At 43.7% G+C, this 20,991-nt stretch overlaps 1 protein-coding gene across 2 annotated transcripts in view; it reads left to right on the forward strand.

The window, feature by feature from the left end:
- Positions 1–2,802: 2,802 nt before the first annotated feature.
- tshz2 (teashirt zinc finger homeobox 2) overlaps positions 2,803–20,991 on the forward strand; it is a 37,653-nt gene continuing 19,464 nt past the window's right edge. Inside the window, exons 1-2 of one of the 2 annotated variants that reach the window (XM_028410575.1) lie at positions 2,803–3,104; positions 3,168–3,336. In XM_028410575.1, coding sequence (XP_028266376.1) covers positions 3,297–3,336 — 40 coding nt within the window. In that variant the 5' untranslated portion in view covers positions 2,803–3,104; positions 3,168–3,296. Of the gene's footprint in view, positions 3,337–20,991 lie in introns of both variants that reach the window. The other variant, XM_028410574.1, reaches the window with a different exon arrangement.

A 20,991-nucleotide genomic window follows, 5' to 3' on the forward strand; every position in this document is an offset into this window, starting at 1 on the left:
TGAAGACGCTGTGCTGACAATAAATAAAAGGCTGATTTTGTTGACACTTCAGAAGTGCCATGGGTGACGTCCAAGAATGTGGGCACTGGACATGGAGCCCACACGGGTGCAAACAACGCACACACTCCCCTTCCTTCCTTAGCTTCTTAATGAGATAAAAGATTGTGTCTTTAATTCCACTCCACTTTTAAAAGTCTGCAGCCAGTAATTCAAGCATGTGGCTCCATGTTTGCTTCTTTACTGAGATTAGAGCCACAAGTGGTTCGAAACGAGCACTAATGAGATGTGTGTTTGTCACATGTTGTTACAGTGGCAGAAGGGAAGTCTGCTCAATTTGTATCCCGGAAAATCCTCAAGCAGCCAGGTATGAAAACTGCAACCATGTGAGGGAGGGGGGCTCATCAAGACTCAGAGGACGACAGAGTCCACCATCTGCATGTGGATCTGCCGCTGACACTGATGCATGAACGCCGTAAAGTTTTCAATACAAACTCTTTTCTCTCTTTAGCAGACAAAGGAGTGGCGAGCAAGATGACGTAAAGACACAGAGGAGCGAGGAGAGATGAGGTGAGGTACTGGTGGTGGCGGTGGTGGCGGTGGTGGCGGTGGCGGTGGTGGCGGTGGTGGTGGTGGTGCTGGCGGTGGCGGTGGTGGTGGTGCTGGCGGTGGCGGTCGCCTGTCACCACACACACATGCTTTGTGTACACACAGGGTGTTAGGAGCTCTCAGACAGGTATGGCTCAGGCTTGATCTGAGCTGTGATTGATCGCGCAGGTTCAGGTGGAGTTCACGGGAGGTCTCTGGTATCATTGGCGAAATGACTGACAGACACAAAATAGGGTGATGGAATATTATCAGGAAGCCATTTGTAATGCGGGGGCGAGCCTGGATCTCTAAGGGGTGTTGTCTCTCTGAAATGAAGTCATCCATCACCTCCACTTCATATTTGATTAGGTCATGAGTAGCTTTTAAAGAGAAAGAGCGGCTTTAACGCACTCAGCTGTGCGATAACAAAGACGGAGGCTGTTCTGTAAAAAACAATGATTTTATAAGAAGGAAAAAAAAATGTTAACAGCCACATTTATTCTGAACAGTGTTCTCTCTGCTGTGGCTCTAGGTTTAGTAATAATAATAATAATAACTTTATTTATAAAGCACTTTTTTAAACACTCAGCTTCAAAGTGCTGTACAATAAAATCCAAGCAGGAACAGCAGAACTTGGTTAAAATACCATCCAGTAACATTCATAAACACAAGGTGAGTCAATAAGACGTAAAACAATTTAAAATATTAAAAATAGAATAAAATACAAAATAATGATAAAAATAAGAATAAAGCATAAAAACAATTAAAAAGCAATAAAGTAAAACAATAAATGAATGGATAAATAAACCAGTTTATGAAAACGCTAAACAATAAAAGTAAAAAGTAGTAGTGATGGAGCCATTCAGTCAGAGAGATTTTCACCTTTTTGAATGATACATTTAGACTACTGCCACCTGCTGGTGTGGAGAGGTATTTCCTCCCAAGCAGGCGCAGTAGATGAGCTAGCTGCCGTCTTTGCTGTGTGTGTGTGCAACCTTTTGGCCACGTGAGGTGATCACCTCAGATTCTAAAGGATAAATGAAATAGGAGACACAGCGCATATGATCATACAGAAATATAAAGGGAGAGTTTATTGATTTTGAGCCGAGTTTCCTGTTTTCATGGCGTTATTTAAACATTTTTTCTTTCTGATTCCATATTTTCACTCATTTTGATAACAGTATATTTTGGTTTGGTGTCTATTTATAGGAGCTTTTCTTTCTATGGTTCCGAGGCTACGCTCCTTTTTTTTATTGTGAATTACTTTCCTTGTTTGCACTTAAAAATAATGAGCGATGTGGGGTGATAAAGGGTTAAATTGGAGCGAATTCTGCCTTAGTTGTATTCAGAAGTGCTGATCTTGTAAAACAATAACAAGTACGTTTACTCAGATGTTGTCCTTCTAGGAAACATTTGTCTAAATTTGTTGCCATGCCATCACAGCCTACACAATTCATCAATAAGCAATAATCCCACCTTCAAACCTCAGAGGCAGTGGCGGAAAGTAACTAAGTATTTGTACTTCATTGCTGTACTTAAGTACATTTTTGCGTATTTATACTTAAGTAAAAATAATAGTGCATACTTTATACTTTTACTCCACTACATTTCTACAATATAACTGAAAATGTATTTGAACTATCGTCAGTTTTATTTTCAAGATGTTTTCTTGGATTATTTTAACATGTTCATTTATCCTGTGCAGTGGAAATGAACATGACTCCAGCTAGATATTCAGTTTTGCTCTAAATACTTTAAGTACATTTAAAAGTAGCAGACTACCACCTCAGTAGGACTGTTGATGTGTAATTTAACTTCAGTGCCTCCACCACTGCTCAGATGTAATAATTGATCAGCTTCAGGTGAATAGATCAAAGATACAATAACTAACATGAAATCTAAACACTAATGTAATCAGATTACTTTACAGGACCAGAGACATGTGGCTTTATTCATCTTGACTGTGACAGACGCAGCAGAACAAACTTGTTTGCCGTGTTTTTATCTGGTTTCTCAGCTGCAGCTCGGTTCAGTTCGGTTCAGTTCGGTTCCGTGCTGCCGCAGCGCTCCGTTCATCTGCTGCGAATCTCACAAACTTGTCTTTACCCGGAGCAAAGCGGAAGCTGCAAAGAAACCAAAAGGTTTAAACCAGAAGACCCTGCATGAGAGAGCTCTGTGGCCTCTGCGCCTTTAATAAACTCATGGTTATCTAGTGTAACAAATGTCTCGCTGCCATCATCAAGTCCAGGCGAGGAGGGAGGAGTTCTTAATGTTCAGTTTGTTCTATGGATCGATGTCTGCTGGCATCGCCTCTCCCCTCGCCCGCACCGTGCGTAATGTACCGTACCATTGTACCAAACGCCTTTTTACGCGCATTCCCCGCACGTTTAATCCGCCGAACCCTGCGGGACTGACTGACACACGTCGATCAACGTATGTGGCGCTGATGGACAAAACCGGATGGTGAAAGGAGACGGTTCGCTCCGGGTACGAGGAAGAAGACGAAGAAGAAGAAGAAGGTGAAAGCCGATCAACATCTGTTCCCTCTGAAAACGATCCTGACTGGATTTTTTTTTACACAGAGAGAGACCGAAGAACTCGGAGAGCCAGAACACAGACTCTCTCTCTATGCATGGACTATCGTAGACCGCATTCAGATTTCACCTGGGCACAGTACTGAACTGCGACTCCAAACATATATATTTAGCAGCATGCCACGGAGGAAACAGCAGGCGCCCCGGCGGGCTGCGGGTAAGCCTCCTTCTCTCTTAACAGCAGCGTGCGGGATTTTACTGTGATTCAAACTTTTATCATGTGGGGACCTGGATCCAGAGCCCAGCCAGGCAGACCCTGTCCCATCTGAGAGTTATATAACTGCACCGTGAGGAGACACGCAGGGGGATTCAGAATAATAATAATAATAATAATAATAATTATAATAATAATTATTATTATTATTATTATTATTATTATTACAGGGGCCTCAGGTTGCTGTGTGTACATTATTAATTACAGGACATTTATCCATTCATTGATCAGAAACTTTCTGAGTGAGTGTGTTGATTTGACCCGCATGAAGTGTGGAGAGGCTGAAAGATGTGGAGCTGTATCTGTGGCAGATGAACTCTGCATGAACTCTTCATAATCTTATGGACAAATGGAGAATGGGTTTCACTCTAACACACACACTCACACACACTCTCAGTCTATCCGAGCTGCTGGCAGAGAGAGGTGACACACACACACATTTGTTGTGTTTGTTTTTGTTGCTTTTTGCACTCTGGTGTGTTTGACATGCACGCTTCCTGTGCACATGTTTGTGTGTTTGTTGTGCCTCTTCCTAAAAAAAAAAAAACGACACAAGGTCACAGCCTGCAGGTTACTCTGCCGTATCCTCTGCAGCCATTGGTGCTATTTTATGCAAATGAAGGTGCTCTCCAGAAATGTTAAAAAAAAGCAAATCCTCATTATGATGCTGGATTAAATCTAGATTGATCAAGGCCTATTTCAGCGTTTGAGGATGCAATTACTTGGTTGTGGTGTGCTGAGAAGTTATCAGTCTTTATTATGGTTGCGGATGTAGCAACCAGATGGCGATTGTTCTCTGCCAATAATAGCGTCTCTTTATACCCGCTTAAGATACTGAGACCCTTATCTGCCCGGCACACTCTCAGTTTACACACACACACTCTCTCTGCTATACAGTCACTACATATTTTTCCCAGCCTCCAAAAAGCTCCCCTCTTTTCTTAAAAACAATGCCCCCAGTTTTATTCAGAGAACTTTGGAGGAGATGCCTAAGTGATCCCTTTACACGCTCTCAGCTGCCTCGCCTGTGCTCTGCTAAATGTGTCAGCCCTATAGAGAAATAAGCCTTCCAGAAGAGTTTCTTCATTGTTGAGGTAATTGTCTCCTCTTTGACAGGCACATTCATCAGTGGCTTAATGGTCAATCAAAAGTTGGCAGGCAGAGTGTTTTCATTCTTTCCTATCCACTACATTAGGAATACTTAATCAAAATGTCTCCCGGTAATGGCTGTGAAGAGTTCATGACTGACTGATCCGTTGTCTGTGCCGATAGAAAATTAACAGCTCGGCACTGGAGAGATGTGGGCCTGCAGATAAACAAATTGTGCATTAATATTTCATCTTCCAGACCTGGGATGTGCTATCAGGCGGTGGAATATTCCTGGGCTGTGTTGTCATTTTTCTCGCGTTCTCCCCCCCCCCTCCTCCTGGTATTCTTGAAGGCTCTTTGCAGCTGTAACTCATTTCACTTGATGACTTTACTGGGGTTACAGAGAGTGACGACAAATTGATTACCTGGCAGAGCAAGAATGGAGCGAAGAGAGGCGCAGGCTGACAGTCATGTTATAATAATATGTTTAATGATGTGTGGAGGGGGAACAAGGAGAGAGGAGTATTGAAATAAGAGCACGAAGATGCAAAAGGAATGGGTTTCATTTTTGTAGGGCTCTTAAAGATGCAGTATCCCTCATGGGGGAAATGGTGTTTGGTAAAGAAATAAATAAAAGGGCGTCATTCCCGGCTCAGGCATTTATTCACAGGACGTTCCGGGGGGGGGCTTGTATTCTCCTCTGGGTATTATTAATCGGCGTATTTGTGAACGTGAGACCACAGATGCAGCAGTACAGACCGGTCCTGTCTGATCCACATGCTTATTCAAAATGCCAATTACCACCTCGCCGGCCCCTCTGAACCTGAGGCCATCAGGCTGGAATCAGCTTCATATATGTGGCGTACAGCTCTGTAAGTGCACGGGTTTCTGAGTGAAGGGGGCCATATGTTATTTGGTGGCTGTGGGAGTATTCCTCTCACTCCTTACTCCTTTTTTAACAATAGCTCTGTGCCTCAAACCGTTAGCCCAATTTGCGGTTAACAAGATAAATTGGAGAACAGACAAAGGCATTAAGGGTTGCAGTGCTGGCTAGTGACTGACAGCAGCTTGTGGGAATTGGCCATAGCCGGAATTCCTCCTAAGTGGTTTGTTCAGAAAACATCCTACGATCAAGGCAGATGTTGTTTATCTGGTTAAGGTAAAAAAAAAATAACAATGAAGAATGTCCATTTTGAATGACCAAAGCAAAATGTCTGCTGTGTTTGTTTAACTACGTCTCTTTTCAGTTTATCTATGATTTTAGACTGATCCCTATATTTGTAATATTTTTAGGCCACATGTGATATCTGATAACTACAATATATTTTGAATTGTCATCATTTTTATTAATTATATGTATTTATTTTGGCATTTTGAGCTTTTCCTGGCAGGACAGGAAGTGGATTTATGATGGCTGCACAGCTGCAAGTTAGCTGTTTGTATCATAGAACACTGTTAGACAGAATGCAGCCGTGCTTGTACAGTGGCTCTGAACACAGCTACTCAGGGATATTATCATTAGCACTCATTAAATCTGTGTTTTTCCTTCTCTGTATTGAGGTCAACAAGGCAAATATTTTGGTTTTGATCAAATCCAGCCTTGAATTTTTATTTTTTTTCCCCGTTTGCTGATGAGCAAAACCAAACTATGCACTTTGTTGCAGCGCTTGCGTTTTCCTTAACTTGCAGGCGCTCCCCGTAGAGATACCCTTTAATAACTTTCTCCTCATCAGCTAGTTTTCTTCTGCTGTACATTCTTAAGAAAGGAGAGTAAAGGAAAAAAGTGAGGAGAAGTCAGGTGGTTGGAACGCTGGTTTCCTCCTGCGTGCTCGTGAGGTGACAGGTGTAGATAGCTAATAGTTTGCCAGAGCTTTTGTTTGCGTGAGAGGCAGACAGGGTGGTGGTGGTGGTGGTGCACTGTCTAGGTGATAAGAACCAAGACTCCCGTGCCCTCCAGCACAGTGATCTCTCTCCTCCGCTCTGCCGCTGCTGCGCTCTCCTGTGTGGAGGAAAAAACAGGCTGTTATGATTGGTCTCAAGGCAAGTGCCTGTGCAGTGTTGCACCTCTCTACAGCAACTGCTCGCTCACCTTGCCTTCCCTCGGAGACCTGCACTAGTTTCCAGGCAAATGACACAATTTGATATGCCGTTGGGGTGATTCATGTGGATAATGTTTCCATGTGATCATCACTGCAGAAAAGAGACTATTTCTTGTTATGCTTTTTTTTTCTTTACTCATTAAGTCTGACAATAACTAGAATATTGGGAGAGTTTATTGCGAGGAGGCTAAAACTCATTATTTCTGCCAGACTTTCCAAGTACAAAAGAAATGATGGTATTTTTGTCCAGGTCCCTACAGATATAATGATTTACAGAGCAAAGTGGGGAGGAGACTTTACAGCCCGGGTTGTTCATTTATGTGGATTTAAGGGGATAAGAATGCAAGGCGAGCTCACAGCTCATACAGTAGCTCTGTGGAGCCTGGTATTGATTACACTGAGGAGGAGGTATGGAATGTTTCTATGCTTTATGGTAAAATGCTCCGCAGCTCATGTGCTTTGTGTTACTTTAATGATATACATCCCCACCAGCGTTTTATATCTTTGTAATTTATATATCCGAAGCGGTTTGGTCAGGACATCATGTGCGTCCACACAAAGTCCAGGAGATTTAAGTGAAGACATCCATCTTGTAGTTGTTGACCTACATGCGTAGTCAGTCAGAGGGCATCCTGTACATGTGGCCCATATGGTTTGTGTTTTTTTGTATAAACAATTTCAGCAGGATCAGGTTAGCATGATGTTTTTAAAGGAAAAACCCCCAGCACAAAAAAAAATCACTGATTTCTATGATGTGTGGTGGCAAAAAATGACAATACAGGGAACTATATATATAAAAACATAAAAATATAAATATTTATTGAGATTTGTAAAAAAATAATTTTACCTCGTGCCCCAAAATGTAGTTGCATTTTGTTTAATTTAAAATAAACCAGCTGTTTATCTTAAATTAAACCTGTAAAAAAAAAACATATGAAGAATTGTCAGACTTTGAACTTTCCAATGGTCCTTGAATGCATCATCAAAACTGAATTTATCCTACAAAAAATAAGGCAAACAAAAATAATCTGCTTTCCTCAGACCAGCTAGGAAGCCATGGTTAAATCTTCATTTATTTATTTATTTACGTTTTTGAAAAATCAAATCAAACTTTCATTTTGTCTTTTTTGTCTGTTTCTCACTGTTTTACTGCACAAAGACAAGTTTGAGGTCTCCACACTCCACGTCATGATTGTGCTGTTTCCATAGAGGTGCAATTAGAGCAGCAGGATCTGCACACACACACACACACACACACACACACACACACACAATATGGAGGATCATTTATTCCACACTACTACACCTTTATTTGAAGTCTTTTTATTCAATAAAATATATATTCTACACGTGCAGGTAGCAGCTCCCACACCTGCTTCCACAGTTGGAGAGTTTCTAGCTAATGGTGACGCAGATCAGAGATTTGTGTTGAGCCTTGGAGATGTGACCAAGACCCTCATATTATATGCATGCAAGCTGCAAGCTAAGAATGAGAAGTCAGTCAGTTTTACAAAACACAATACACACGAGTGGATCTGTGATTTCAGGCGATAATCATTTAAAGTCATATAGTGCCCTGTAATGAATGAATGTGACATTTCCCTTCAATATTCGGAGAAAGCATTAATCTTAAGTTATCCGCGGTGTACCTGATTTGCTTCTTATCAAACCCTTAATGAGCTTCAATTAAGATTTATTATGCAAATTAACCCTCAGCTGCTACTGACTGCAGGAGCAGGAGCTATGACAATATTGTGCTAATGGTGTGATCTGTAACAATTACAAAGGTAAACTGCCTTCACAGCGCTCCGCGCCTCTCCGAGGGGTCGGCCCGCTACACATGCACTCAGGTGTTTGTTTTCTGTCTGTGTTTTAGATCACAGCGGATAGAGGTGATTTCACAGATAAGAGACGGAGTCTGTCTCTGTGCCTTCTTCTGATCTGCTTCCTGATCACCGTGGTTACCGCAGACGGCGGGGTTATGACCGCAGGAAGTGCTGCTGGACGCTTCACTCCGGCACTGTATGAAGTTGTGAACTTTGCACCTTTTGTAACTTCATTTAGCACCAAGGCCGATGGCTGCCTGACAGCTTTATGGCCTCCGTGCTTTATGAGTCGTCATGCGGCGCAATTACATAGAACCTAATTTGATGAATCAAGTCAATGTTCCACCGGCTCCGTTGACCTCGCTGGCCCGTGGTCGTCTGTCTCTTGGCGGGGGTCATACAGAGGCTTTGTACAGCTTAGTCACATTCAGGCCAGCATGTCTGTGTTTATAGTCTTCTACACTTCACTGAGCCTGTTGTGCTGTGTGTTTTATTGCCATGGCTGAAACGGTTAATCCGACCTCTCTCCTGATATTCATAGATTTTATATGATCAAGAAGAATAGATATTTATTTGTTTTACATTAACAGCAGGAAAATAGTCACAATAACACGTTTGATCCATCTCAGTCCCTTATAAATGCAGCACATACTTGTGTATGATAGCTTGTTAGCATGCTAATTGTTCTGTGTATTTGTTAAGTCTTTCTGTGTCGTTATCTAACGAACTCCGTCTGATTTAAAGAAACTCCACTTCTCTAATTAGCCGAGCTTTCAGACTCTGAATGGCTCATTTGATCGTTTTTTTTTTATTATTTTTTGTTTGCTGCAAACAAGTTTTTAATGTCAGAATCTGAAGCGACAAAAACTAAGAGTTTGTTTTTCCTTGTGGAGTAAAGGGGGGGGGGGGGGGGTGCAGCTGTATATGGTGTTGATTATTGACAGCGTAAGAAAATATAATATATATAGTGCACATTAACCTATAATATAACATAATGAATCATAACTCCATCATATGGAGACATCATGTGTTGTTTGCCTTTGGACTTTTTTGTTGCATTAGATCAAAAATATGATTAAAGGAACTATTTTTCTGTATGAAATAACATTTTTAAAATAATATTGACCCAAAATATTCTAGAAATTACAAAGTACGATGAAAATAAAATAAAAAAATAATAAAAAATAATTTAAACTGCTAAAACACCAAATGTGCATAGCAACAGCGTGGTTTAATTCCACTGTGTGCGCTGTGTGTGGGTCTGTGTACGTGTTGGGAGCCTGTGCTCGGGGCTGTGCCTGTTTGTGTCTACAGTGCTGAGCTAGTCTGTTGAAACAGCTTAATTGATACTCATTAAACAGCAGTGACAGCTTAGGTGTCCGTGATGAATGTAGAATAATTCTGTTGTACTTACAACTTGATTAAGGAGAAGCACACAACATGTCAGTGTTGCAGCCTATGGCTCGCTCTGTAACCGGCTACTTAAAACGTAGTGCTAACCTGAAGTGCCAAAAAACCCCAAAAAATAAAGCGCATTAAAAATAACTCCTCTGACTTTGATTTTGATCGATTCTGCAGCGAGTGTAGCACCTACCCAATAAACCTCACTTACAGTGTAACTTTTCTTTGTGTTTGTTCAGCCTGACTCTGGCATTTCCATACAATAATAAAGTCAATGGATGTCAGGCAGATGAAAAATGTGCATCTTGTATTATTTCAGTTAGAAATTAGAGGCAATTGGAATTGGTTCAAAATTGACTGTCTTTGTAATGAGTGCATGACGAATGGTATAATTTAGAGGAGAAAATGAATGCTGGGAACCAAAAATATTATTCTGCAGCATTTTATATGCTGCGATCCTCCATGAAGATGAACTAATGTCACTAAATACCCCATCAAATCCACTCAGAATATTTTTTTTTCTTTGCGTGTCGTCACAGCAGTGAAGCTCGGGTCACCGAGGCCACTTCGGGTTTTTGTTTTGTTTTTTGACATTTTTTTTTTGCAGATTTTGAGACTCATGAGCACACTGACACTAACAGAGAGGAGCCTTTTCTCCATTTCCAGAGTACATGAAAGCGCAGAGGGAATTTCCACAGAGGATGGATTTACAACTTTATCCTCACATGATTAATATTACACAGGGAGGTCTTTGTACAGGAAGCAGCATGTCTAATTATGGTCCAACTGTGTCTTCGCTCAGCGCAAACACCACGCCAAAGGCTGCCAGCAGGAACCGCACCGACACGTCACGCCGGCGGTTCATGTTGGTGCGGGGTGATGTCATCGTCACCCAGATTTCATGATGCTGAGCCCACGAGTGATTAAGCAACGTTTCTAGCTCCGATGCAAACGGCTTCTTCTTCTTCTTCTTCTTCTTCTTCTTCTTCTTCTTCTTCTTCTTCTTCTCCTTCTCCTCCTTCTTCTTCTTCTTCTTCTTCTTCTTCTTCTCCTCCTTCTTCTTCTTCTTCTTCTTCTTCTTCTTCTTCTTCTTCTTCTCCTTCTTCTTCTCCTCCTTCTTCTTCTCCTTCTTCTTCTTCTTCTCCTCCTTCTTCTTCTTCTTCTTCTTCTTCGTTGTTTTTTCAAGGTTACACATCTCTACACATAATGACAGCCATGACCTCACTGATGATAGTATGTCCCATTTGCTGTACTGTTAAGAGCAGATGCAGATTCATCACCACCCCTCCTCCTCCTTTACGAGGAATTTCAGGGACTCCGTGTCCTCCCACGTTTGCCTGTTCGTCATATATCTCAGCCCAGACGTTCAAAGAGGTTGCTAGCCAGGCCAGCCATAAGTCATCCTGTCCATCAAGCCCGGGCTGTGTTTCTCTGCCTGATTTTCAGCTGTTACTTGTAAACCAGAACAGCATTCTTAAGATTAACTGAGTGACAGGGAGGCCTCCAAAAGCAAACTATAATAGGACGATATGTTACACTCATATTTTATGGCTTTTAGCGTCTGAGGCCAAGTGTGTGTGTGTGTGTGTGTGTGAGGACAGATCAGCTTAGGGATCTAATAGGCCTGCATTGCACCTCAGGGAGTGGAGAAAATAATGGTGTTGTGTTACTGCTGTTTTTCATTAGGCTGATAGCGGTAATACAGGTGTACGCACGGCCCTGGTCATCAGCTGCTGAGAGCCTCCTCATTTTTTTGTTTTTCAGAGCTTGTTTTGGAGGCGACGCGTTGTCTTTTGAAGGATGTGTCTGTGTGTGTGTGTGTGTGTCTGCGAAAAGTCATTGATATAGAACTAACTGTCAAAATAAGTTGTGTTCAATCCCAAACCGTTTAAGGTGTCAAGGACACATTTTCCTCCCTCCCATATCCTGACAAACATTGAGTCAGCAATTGTCTGTTGTATTCTCAGCGCTGGTACCTCACCCCCCCCCCCCCCCCCCCCCCCCCCCCCCAGGCCATTTTAAAGTTGCAGAAAGTGGTCATTTTCTCTGTGTCAGTGGGAGGTCAGTGCTGTGGCAGTCAGCAAAGCTATTCAGTCTGTTGAGACGGAGTCTATTGGGAACCTTAAAGATGTTTCGTCCGGTACGGCCGCCTCTCGCTCTGTCTTCATGCCTGTCTCTCAGTACTCGAGACATTTGTTCCATTGCTTCCAAACTTTTATTCAGACACGCTGACACTTGGCTCAGCTGTCCATTTTAAAGCTCTCCTATTAAACTGACATATATGAATCCTGAATATTCCTATTTGCATACGCTTCCTCCTCCTGTGTGGCCATTTGTCCTCTGTCAGGGCTGCTGTGTTATATTTAGCTGTGAATATCTACCTGTCCTCCCAGCTCTCTCCGTGCCTGCTGACTGACGCGTCCTCACTGCGCTGTGTGGTGTATCCCATGGTAACCGTCGCCTGGGGCCCAACCATCCCTTAAAATGTAACAGAGGTCATGCACAGATCATTGTTTTTGCCAAAAGGGCCTGACTTTAACAGAGAGTGACCCACGCAGGACGCGGCGGCAGAGCGGCCGGTCAGTGATGGACGACTTTAATCTGCTCCATCATCACTGGTACAGAGAGCCGCGCTGGATGAGAGTGAAAGGTGAGATTGGAGAAGCAGGAGTGGGGGAATCATTATTAGAGCCTTCTGATCAGGCTTCATATTACAGATTCAAGGCATCCTGTTTGCCGTGGCGCTGACAGAAGACCATCCCACTGTAGCCCAAATGTAGCCATCATTTCCTGCAAAAGTATTTAAAGGTGACCGCTCTCCTAATGGTAATAAAGACACACTAAGTGAGCAACGTCTGATTAATTAACCTTATTAGAGACATCAGATGTCATCTTGTTGACAGCTCTCAGTCTGTGATTAGCTACCGAGCTCACATCAGCTAGTGTTAGCTGTACAGACAGACAGACAGACAGACAGGGGAAGCTGCAGCTGCTCAGCAGGTTCAAGTGCTTCAGGTAATAACAGAGCTTACAGTTAAAGGTAGGGGAGGAGGTTTGAAAACTCAGTGAGAGTCAGCCAGATTTAAAGTAAACACACGCCCCTTTCTCTCGGAGCTCACCCTGAAGCCACGCCTCCAATCACATGGACGCACATCACCTGAAGACGAGACGTACCTCTCTGGTGCACAGAGCAGGAAGAGAGTGACAACCAGCCAATACTCCTACAGGGTCCACCCGGAGGATTGATGATGTTTTTATGTTTTATAGCTTCAGATGATTCATATTCTTCGTTTTAATGAGAAACTGACGAACTAATCGGTTGCTATCGGACTGTAAAGAGAAGTTACACTAATTTAACACAAAGAGCATCAGAGTGAGATCCGACCTTTAAGTTCCTGCCGATGGTCACCAACACTGGAAAACAGAACACACAGAGCAGGCTGACAGATCGATCCCCTTTAAAGAAAAATAAAGTTTGTGTTTAGAATTGAACTCGTGTATGTTGTAGTGCAGACATGTTTACTGAGGTTAGCATGCTAACCAGCTAGCCATGTATGTTATCCTCATGTAGCACCAGTTAAGCCTGATTAGCACGGGGCTGGTTTTACCTGCAGGATCTCTTGTAACTTGTAATAGTTGCAGAAGTCATCAGTGATCCTGATGCTGTACTGGAACTGTAATTTATATTAAAAAAGTTAATTATGTGCTATATATAACCAGACACAGGTTCAGTGATAAAATGAGTCCCGTGTGAATCTGACTGATTTTTTATTTCTCTGTCCTCTTTCTCTGCCTCAGGAGCACATGTAAACTCTTCAGGGAGCTCATGTCACCACACAGCATCAGTACGTATTCAATAAATAACAAAAGAGGGAAAAAGCTTGCACTAATCTGTTAGAAACGTGAAATCCTGAGTGGATGATGTGGTTCATGTACAAAACAATGTGCAGTAATGAGGTCTTAAACAGGGGAATGTCACTAAACTCTAAACACTAATGAAGTGCAGACTTTACTGGTTGCAACACACAACACATTGTCTGGTCTCGCCTCGGTCCAACATGAGAGGAGGATGAAGCAGCAGACAGACAGCGATGGTCTGTACGGTGGAGGGTCTTGTCCTACTGCCTGCTCCTTGTTGCTTTTTTCTGACAGTCAAAACCAGAAGATCCTTCCTAAGTGGACTCCAGCAGGAGTTCAGAGGCGGCTGCGTCTTTGCTTTGTTTTTCGCTGTGGTGGCTGCTGGTGTGTTCCTAGTTCTAGTGACTTCCTAGTTCACAGCTGGTGGAGTAGTGGATCGACTGCAGATCATGTGACTCCGTCACTCTCCTTCCCCTCTGATTTATTGACTCATTAGAGACAAACATATGCACATCATAGCACCGCACATCACGCTGAAGGTGTCTTCAGTATCACGTTGAGGCCTGTGAGACAGAGGTGCTCCACCTGCTCCTTTAATGTCTGTTGGAATGTGGTCTGTTTGTTTCCTTTCAGCTGCTTCCCCTTCTTGAAGCCCGTTGTAATCCCTCACCAGGAGTCCCCCTCCCTCTCGGTGAATTAGTGGTTGATGTGGGGGCATCCTGACTCTCCAGCCTCACTGCTGCTGCTGCTGCTCTCCGGCTGCCGGCTCAGTGTGCCTAACCAGTTTTATTTTATCCTTAAGCCTCGTCTGCCACATCCTCACATGCCACGGTGAGGATGGTGCCATATGACTATTTGCAGAGTGTGATAGCAGAATTTGTCCTCTCGTTCTGAGGCTTGTGACTCGTGTCTGTGTTACATTCACTTTGGAATTGAAGTCAGGAAAATGTTTGATTTGATGTGTGTCCGTTAAACATGGCAGTAATCTGATTTCCATTCAGTAAATACAATCCAGTCGAACCTAGGAGGGGTGTGTAATCCCTGTAGCTAATCAGCCTGTGTGCACATGTGCCCTCACAGTTTTTTTTTTTTTTGCATATGTTAGTGTTGTGCTTGCATGTGTTTCCTACATGCTCCATGGTAGCCCTCTCTGCTCACACACGCTGGCAGCGACCCAGCTGAAAAGTTCCGGTACTGTCCAGACGCATCCTTCAGGGACCTCATCAGCCCCTGAATTTCCTTCCCCTCACGCCTGAGGGCATCCATATTCATTTCCTCCTCTGATTTGGGGGGAAAATGATGAAAGGCTGGCTTTTTTCCCATCTCTTATTTCCTGCCAAGGTTGCCTGCATCTCAATGCGACGTAAATCTGCAAAGACCTGCAAACACGCCGCCATTTCGGACATGACGGGTTCCATGTTATTAGTATCATACGAGTCCCAAGGTCGTTTAAGAACGTGTGGACGTCTGTGCAGGACGGTATGAAACTAGCTTATTGTTCCATTAGTCAGATTTACATCCTTCCATACGTCTGCTTCTTATAAAATAAATACTTCATCCACTGTCAAGTTATGAGGGCTTGATGATATCATGGAGATAACTGAAATAAACCTGTGATTAAACTGGTGGGTGGGTATTTACTCTTACCGGAGACGGGAAATGAATGTTAATGAAAATAACAGTCACGTACAGTAATAACCCGACTCTGTAATTATTGGCATGCTTTGATGATGCCATACACACACACACACACACACACACACATATGCACACACATGCGCCTACTTAACTAAACCTCAGGTAGACTATTAACTCCGCTAGCAGGATCCTGCCCTGCGCCATGCAAGGCAAGCGCTCAGGGCGGGGAGGCCCAGGCCCAATGAAGAAGCAGCTTCTCGGTTGCCGGGACGACCGTAAACACACACGTACACAAAGGCATAGGCCCCACAGTGAGAGAGAGAGAGAGAGAGGGAGAGGGAGGATCATCTCCACCTCTGGCTGGATAAAGAGCGCTCCAACTCGCTGGAATGCACTCCTGCCCTACAGGCGTGTACAGCAGTGTGTGTGTCTGCGAGCATCACACACTGATCATTATTCATGACGCACCATTCATGGAGTTTATACTTAGAAACACAACGTCTGTGTAAGTGCGTATAGCTATATATATGAGGATTATTAGAAAGCCACACGAGGAGAAGGAGAAGTGGGGATTTGGATCCTAATTACATTAACAGGATTGTACAGTTATTAATTATTAAAAGCTGTTTCCAATCTGGAATCTGACAACAGTTTGTCTCATGTTCAACACATCCTCACGAGTAAACACAGTGCCCGGTCAATAATTACACCCCCCCCCCCCCAAGAAACATCACATGTTTACACTGGGCGGTCACAGAATGGAACATATGGAGGTTTAGCTCGGCTTCAGGAGGTCGGAGGGATGGAACCCTGCAGATTCCTGCACCCAGGAGTCCGGGCTTATGTTTTTATTTTTCACTTGCAGTTGGGATTAGGATATTAATAACTACAAGTTGGAATTAAAAACAGGGTAAAGGGTGATGAGGTCAGGCATCAGGTGGCCTTGAAGTCAGGAGTAACATTTCTTTGAGCTTTTGTTGTGCTGACAAACACAGTTTCATCTAAGTCCTCATCATGTGTTGTTGTCAAGTTTGGAACTGTGAGTACATCTTTAGGTCTTGTTTGTTCATAAAATGCCAGAATACATTGATTGATTGATCAAGGATGCAGCATCAACTACAAACAAACCAAGGTCCTGGGTCCTCATGTTGTCCCTGGGACGGCTCAGTTTCAGTGATGGCAGACTGAAGAACTTGCTCTGTATTGTTTGGCTGCAAATCTGGGCCACATGCGATAACAGAATGATCCTTCTGTACAGTGTGGATGCAGCTGCGTGTCATCTGAGGTCTGCAAGATGCAGAATAGCTCGTGGCTGTGGGTGTCTGATAGTCCTCAGTTTCTTTTTAGTTCAGCTTTAAATGTACACAGAGGGAGGAGAGGAGAGGAGAGTGTGGGCATGTATCACTTTGACCCAAACACTGTGTTCCTGCTGACTGCTGCAGCAGAGCAGTGTTCAGCACACTCTCACTGTGGGCTATGTTCTGGTGTCACCTGTGCGTTTACATCATTTCTGAAATGAGGCTGAGGTCGCCATGATGCCTTTCATTAAATTAATAAAATTCATTCAGTCCTGGCTTTACGGGGTTGAGCTGCTTTAGGGCTGATGCATGTTAAGGCCATCTGGAAAGTACAGGTTTTACAGAGGGGCGAGTAAAACCGAAGCACGGCTACAGGACACAGCCGAGCTAATTGTAAACAGCTGCAAGTGATATCACCCCTCAGACTACGAGACAGAGACGGGGCAAAGAGTCCTGCTGAAAAACTCCGCGTTTAAAGGAGCACTGCGGGAAAAAGTCTGTTTTAACAACAGATGCTGGTAATGTACTCTGTCTTCAGGTGACGAATGGTTTTTCAGTGCACTGAAAAACTTCCTACAGGCGGAAAAAAAACCATTGAAAAGCCCATTAGAATCAAATGAATGTCAAATTCTGCTAAGTGTTTGCACATGACAAACATCTAACATGGCTAATTGCAGATAAGTGTCAGCGTGAAATGTGTTTTGAGCCTAAAATGGTGCAAAATGGCGCCACGTAATGTATTTTGTGCTTTAATGCAGCGGCGATGAATCCAGAGTTCTGTTTAGAACACGTGTGACAGACAGTGAAGACGCAGGCGGAGAGGTCAGTTTATTACCAGCAGACTTAAACACAGCGCGCTCATTGTTTTCTTCATTGTTTTGAAATGAACTTATATTTCTTTTTCTTTTTTTCACTCCAGCCGGAGGGAGGACATGAGAATTATTTCGTGTTTTTCTATTGACTGAAGCAGGAAACTCGTCATAATTAAGATTAAGATTGAGATTAAGAATCAATCAAGCTGCATTTCCAGTGTAAAAAACTGCAGTTCCCTGTGCAGCCTCCAGGGCCCTGGAGGGCACTAACAATGAGTTAATCTTTTATTTTTATACATGACACTCTTTTTAAATCCACCTCTTTGCCTGTATTTTGATCAATCGGGAGTTTAGGTGGGTTCCGATGCTGCCAGCATGACCCTCTTCCACTCATGACTCAAAATCTACTGCTGAATTCTTGTCGAATTAACACGAGCATCACCTCATTTCACTTCCACTCTTTACCAGCGAGGTGTCCCATGTGAGACTGCGTCCCCTTTGCGTCCTTTACTCGCTCCAGCATGTTCGTTCTGTACGTCCTTCATGCACGGTGTGTGTATTCTTGACACAGTGTTCCTCTCCAGGGATGAGTTAGCTCCTGAATTAGCCACAGCTACCTTCTAAGTGTTTGAGCACCACCCTGATGTAGATGAAAGTGAAATGATCTTGTGTGGAGATGATCTAACACTGAAGCCACCACACAGGAGAGGTGAAAGGTCAGCTGCCACAGGAACTAAGCAAAAAGCAGCTGCGTTCATCTCTTTAAGAATCAAATATTTAGAGATGAATACCAATAATTTTATCTACTTAGATAAAAAACAATTGTATTTTTTGTTTTAAATAGAAATAAATAATTTCAACATTTCAGAAATTATTTCAATGTAACTTAAATAATAATAGAGAGCAACAGTTTTGATGGATAATGATGAGTTTTGGTGTCTCTGGACGGTGTCTGCTGTGATTCGGCTGTAGTTTACCCCCCTTGCATTCTGCCCGTGCTGGAGTTGTGCAGTGTTGCCACGTCGCCGTGTATCTGGGCACCATCTTGTGTCCTGAGCGATAGCAGCAGGCTGCTGCGTGGCAGCTCACCAGCTGCCTCTGTGGAGAGAGAGAGAGAGAGAGAGAGAGAGAGAGAGGCGCCCGGGCCAGGCCGGGCCCATCCTCCAGATTTGGGTCTCTCTGAGTTATTGACCCTCTTTGATAAACCCCTCTGAGTGACACGGGCATAATTCAGGCTAAAAGTTTGCCGTGTCACCGGGATGAGCTAACTGTCTTCGCTGAATATATGGGTGCAATTTTCGAAATAGGTTTATAGCAATTCTTGAGAGAGGAGGGCGAGATAGTGATATTACTGACTTTATCACTGCAGCTGAGCAGCTCCCCTCCTGTATCTCTCTATTCCTCCACTGTAGAGCAGTGAAGGATCACAAAGCACTTTGTAGGTATTACTAAAGCAGCCCGGCTCCTAATGGGGGACAGGGAAATGATACGTCATTATCACTCGTCATACATGGAAGGGTCTTATACCAGCTCAATACATGCTGATGATCCTCGAGTATGTGTAACTTTGTCAATGTTAAAGACACAATGAGGGACTTGTTGAGCAATAGACACAATAATGACTGCACCTTTCTGTTGATCCCGTCTCATTCCTCCTCAGTCTGGCTGCATTCTTAATGCATTCTGTAATGTTTGACTGTCCCTGAATTTCATGTGTGTGCAGACAGAACCCCGACCTGTAAGAATCTGCTGTTCTGAGCCCACTATAGTGCATCCCATAAATTGATTTGGACCCAGCCGTTTGAACAAAAGGAACACTGTTGCATTGCCATCCACGGCTGATGCCACTCCCTCTTTGGCTCACGCTGAATACTCCCCTTTAATAGTGTGATGGGTGGTAGCTGCCTGGATTTAAAAAAAGTGCCTTATTTAGTTGGAGGAGGAAGGAGGAGGAGGAGGAGGAGGAGGAGGAGAGGTAGAGGCAGAGCGAGGATGTGCTTTCTGTGACTGGCACCGATCAATCACTCTGTGAGGGGAGGCTAATGAAGCAGGCTATGGTTTATTAAAGGGTTAGCAGAGAAAAGATTACTGCGGGGCCTCGGCTTCCCAGAAGCCCGAAGAAGGAGGATCCAGAGCTCCTCCAGTGGTTACAGGAGAGCCAAGCAGCAGTCGAGGTGTTTACTCTGAGCTGTGTGTGAATAAAGAGAATAAAGTTAAGGAACGTCAGAAAATGATGCTACTGGGGATCAAAAACTCAGTGGAGATAATTGTACAGAAACACATGTGACCTCCCTGATTTAAAGCGTCGGATGAAGTCAGTAAAATAACCTTATTCTGAAGAAATATGAGCACGTTGAAACCAAGGCGCTCGCTCAGATAGTTTGAAAGACAAATGAGTAGCAGGGGAGCGAAAAATGCAAAGCAGATGTTTTTCTCACCATTTTAATGGCAGCAAGACATTACTGATGCCATTACAGAGACCTTTTATGGCTTCTTTTAATCCCTGGCCTGCCTGAGGAAAAGAAACCCCTTGTGGTGCAAAGTAGCCTCTTTTTACTTCAGAACGACAATTTGAACCCATTTCCAGCTCACTTCCCTAATCTGCCACGGGGTTTTACATGGCTTCCTCTGTAATTATTCTGCTCCCAAATCAAAGGTAAAGAGGCATTAAAATGCACCTCTTAGGTAAACATGTGCTGCTCATCATGCAGGGCTTCATTCAAAAGTGTCTTTTCCTAACAAAGAGGGCCAAAACACTGCGTTCTGTCTCTCTCCCCGTGCCGCAGCTTATTTCGGTCATTTGGTTCACATTTTCAAACAAAGCAAATCTCTGATAATGAGATCCGATAAGTGCCTTCAAACTCCAGCCTAGCGTCAGACAGAGAGATTTACATGCGGTGCCGTGTTCGCTGTCTGCTCCGTGCATCAGACCCAACCTGTAAAGCTCAGAGGAGCACTTACAGGGGTCTGGTTAGGGGCTAAAAACGAGGAGGAGATGAACTATATGGCTCCGTCCCACAGTCCAGCCGACAGTATATCAGCCGAATCGCAGCCGCATGGGTGTGTGTGTGAACACTCTACCCATAAATATCTCTTCCAACCTCCACCCCCCACCACCTCCACCACCCCAAAGGGGCCTCTCTGATGGTGATGGCGAAAGGATGTCGCTGTCTGGGTGATTGAGTGCTGCTGGTCCTGGCCCTGGGCACATCCCCACGCTCTGAGCCCAAGTGGGAGGCCTACCGCTGAGCGCTGGCCTGAAGGGACTAGCCTGAAGGCGAGCAGCCGCACAGCAGCAGGATGTGCCTCTCCTTCTGTCTTCCTGCAGAACAGACAGTATTAAATTAGCTGGGTTTTTAATCCATACACTCCTCTGTATATGTTATATCTGTGCCTGCTAGCCTTATCTGAACTTGCACTGTCGTCCCCCCTCACTCAGAAATCTGAAATAATCAAGTCGCAGTAATTAGCCTCACTTGCTGCATTGTAATTGGGGGCAGAAGGAGGTTGCTCATTCTATATTTTTTCCCCTGTTTGGTTAATTGCAGACTTTAATGTGCCCTCTGTTTAATTTTTT

Source organism: Parambassis ranga, chromosome 7, assembly GCF_900634625.1.
Source record: "Parambassis ranga chromosome 7, fParRan2.1, whole genome shotgun sequence".
NCBI lineage: Eukaryota > Metazoa > Chordata > Actinopteri > Ambassidae > Parambassis > Parambassis ranga.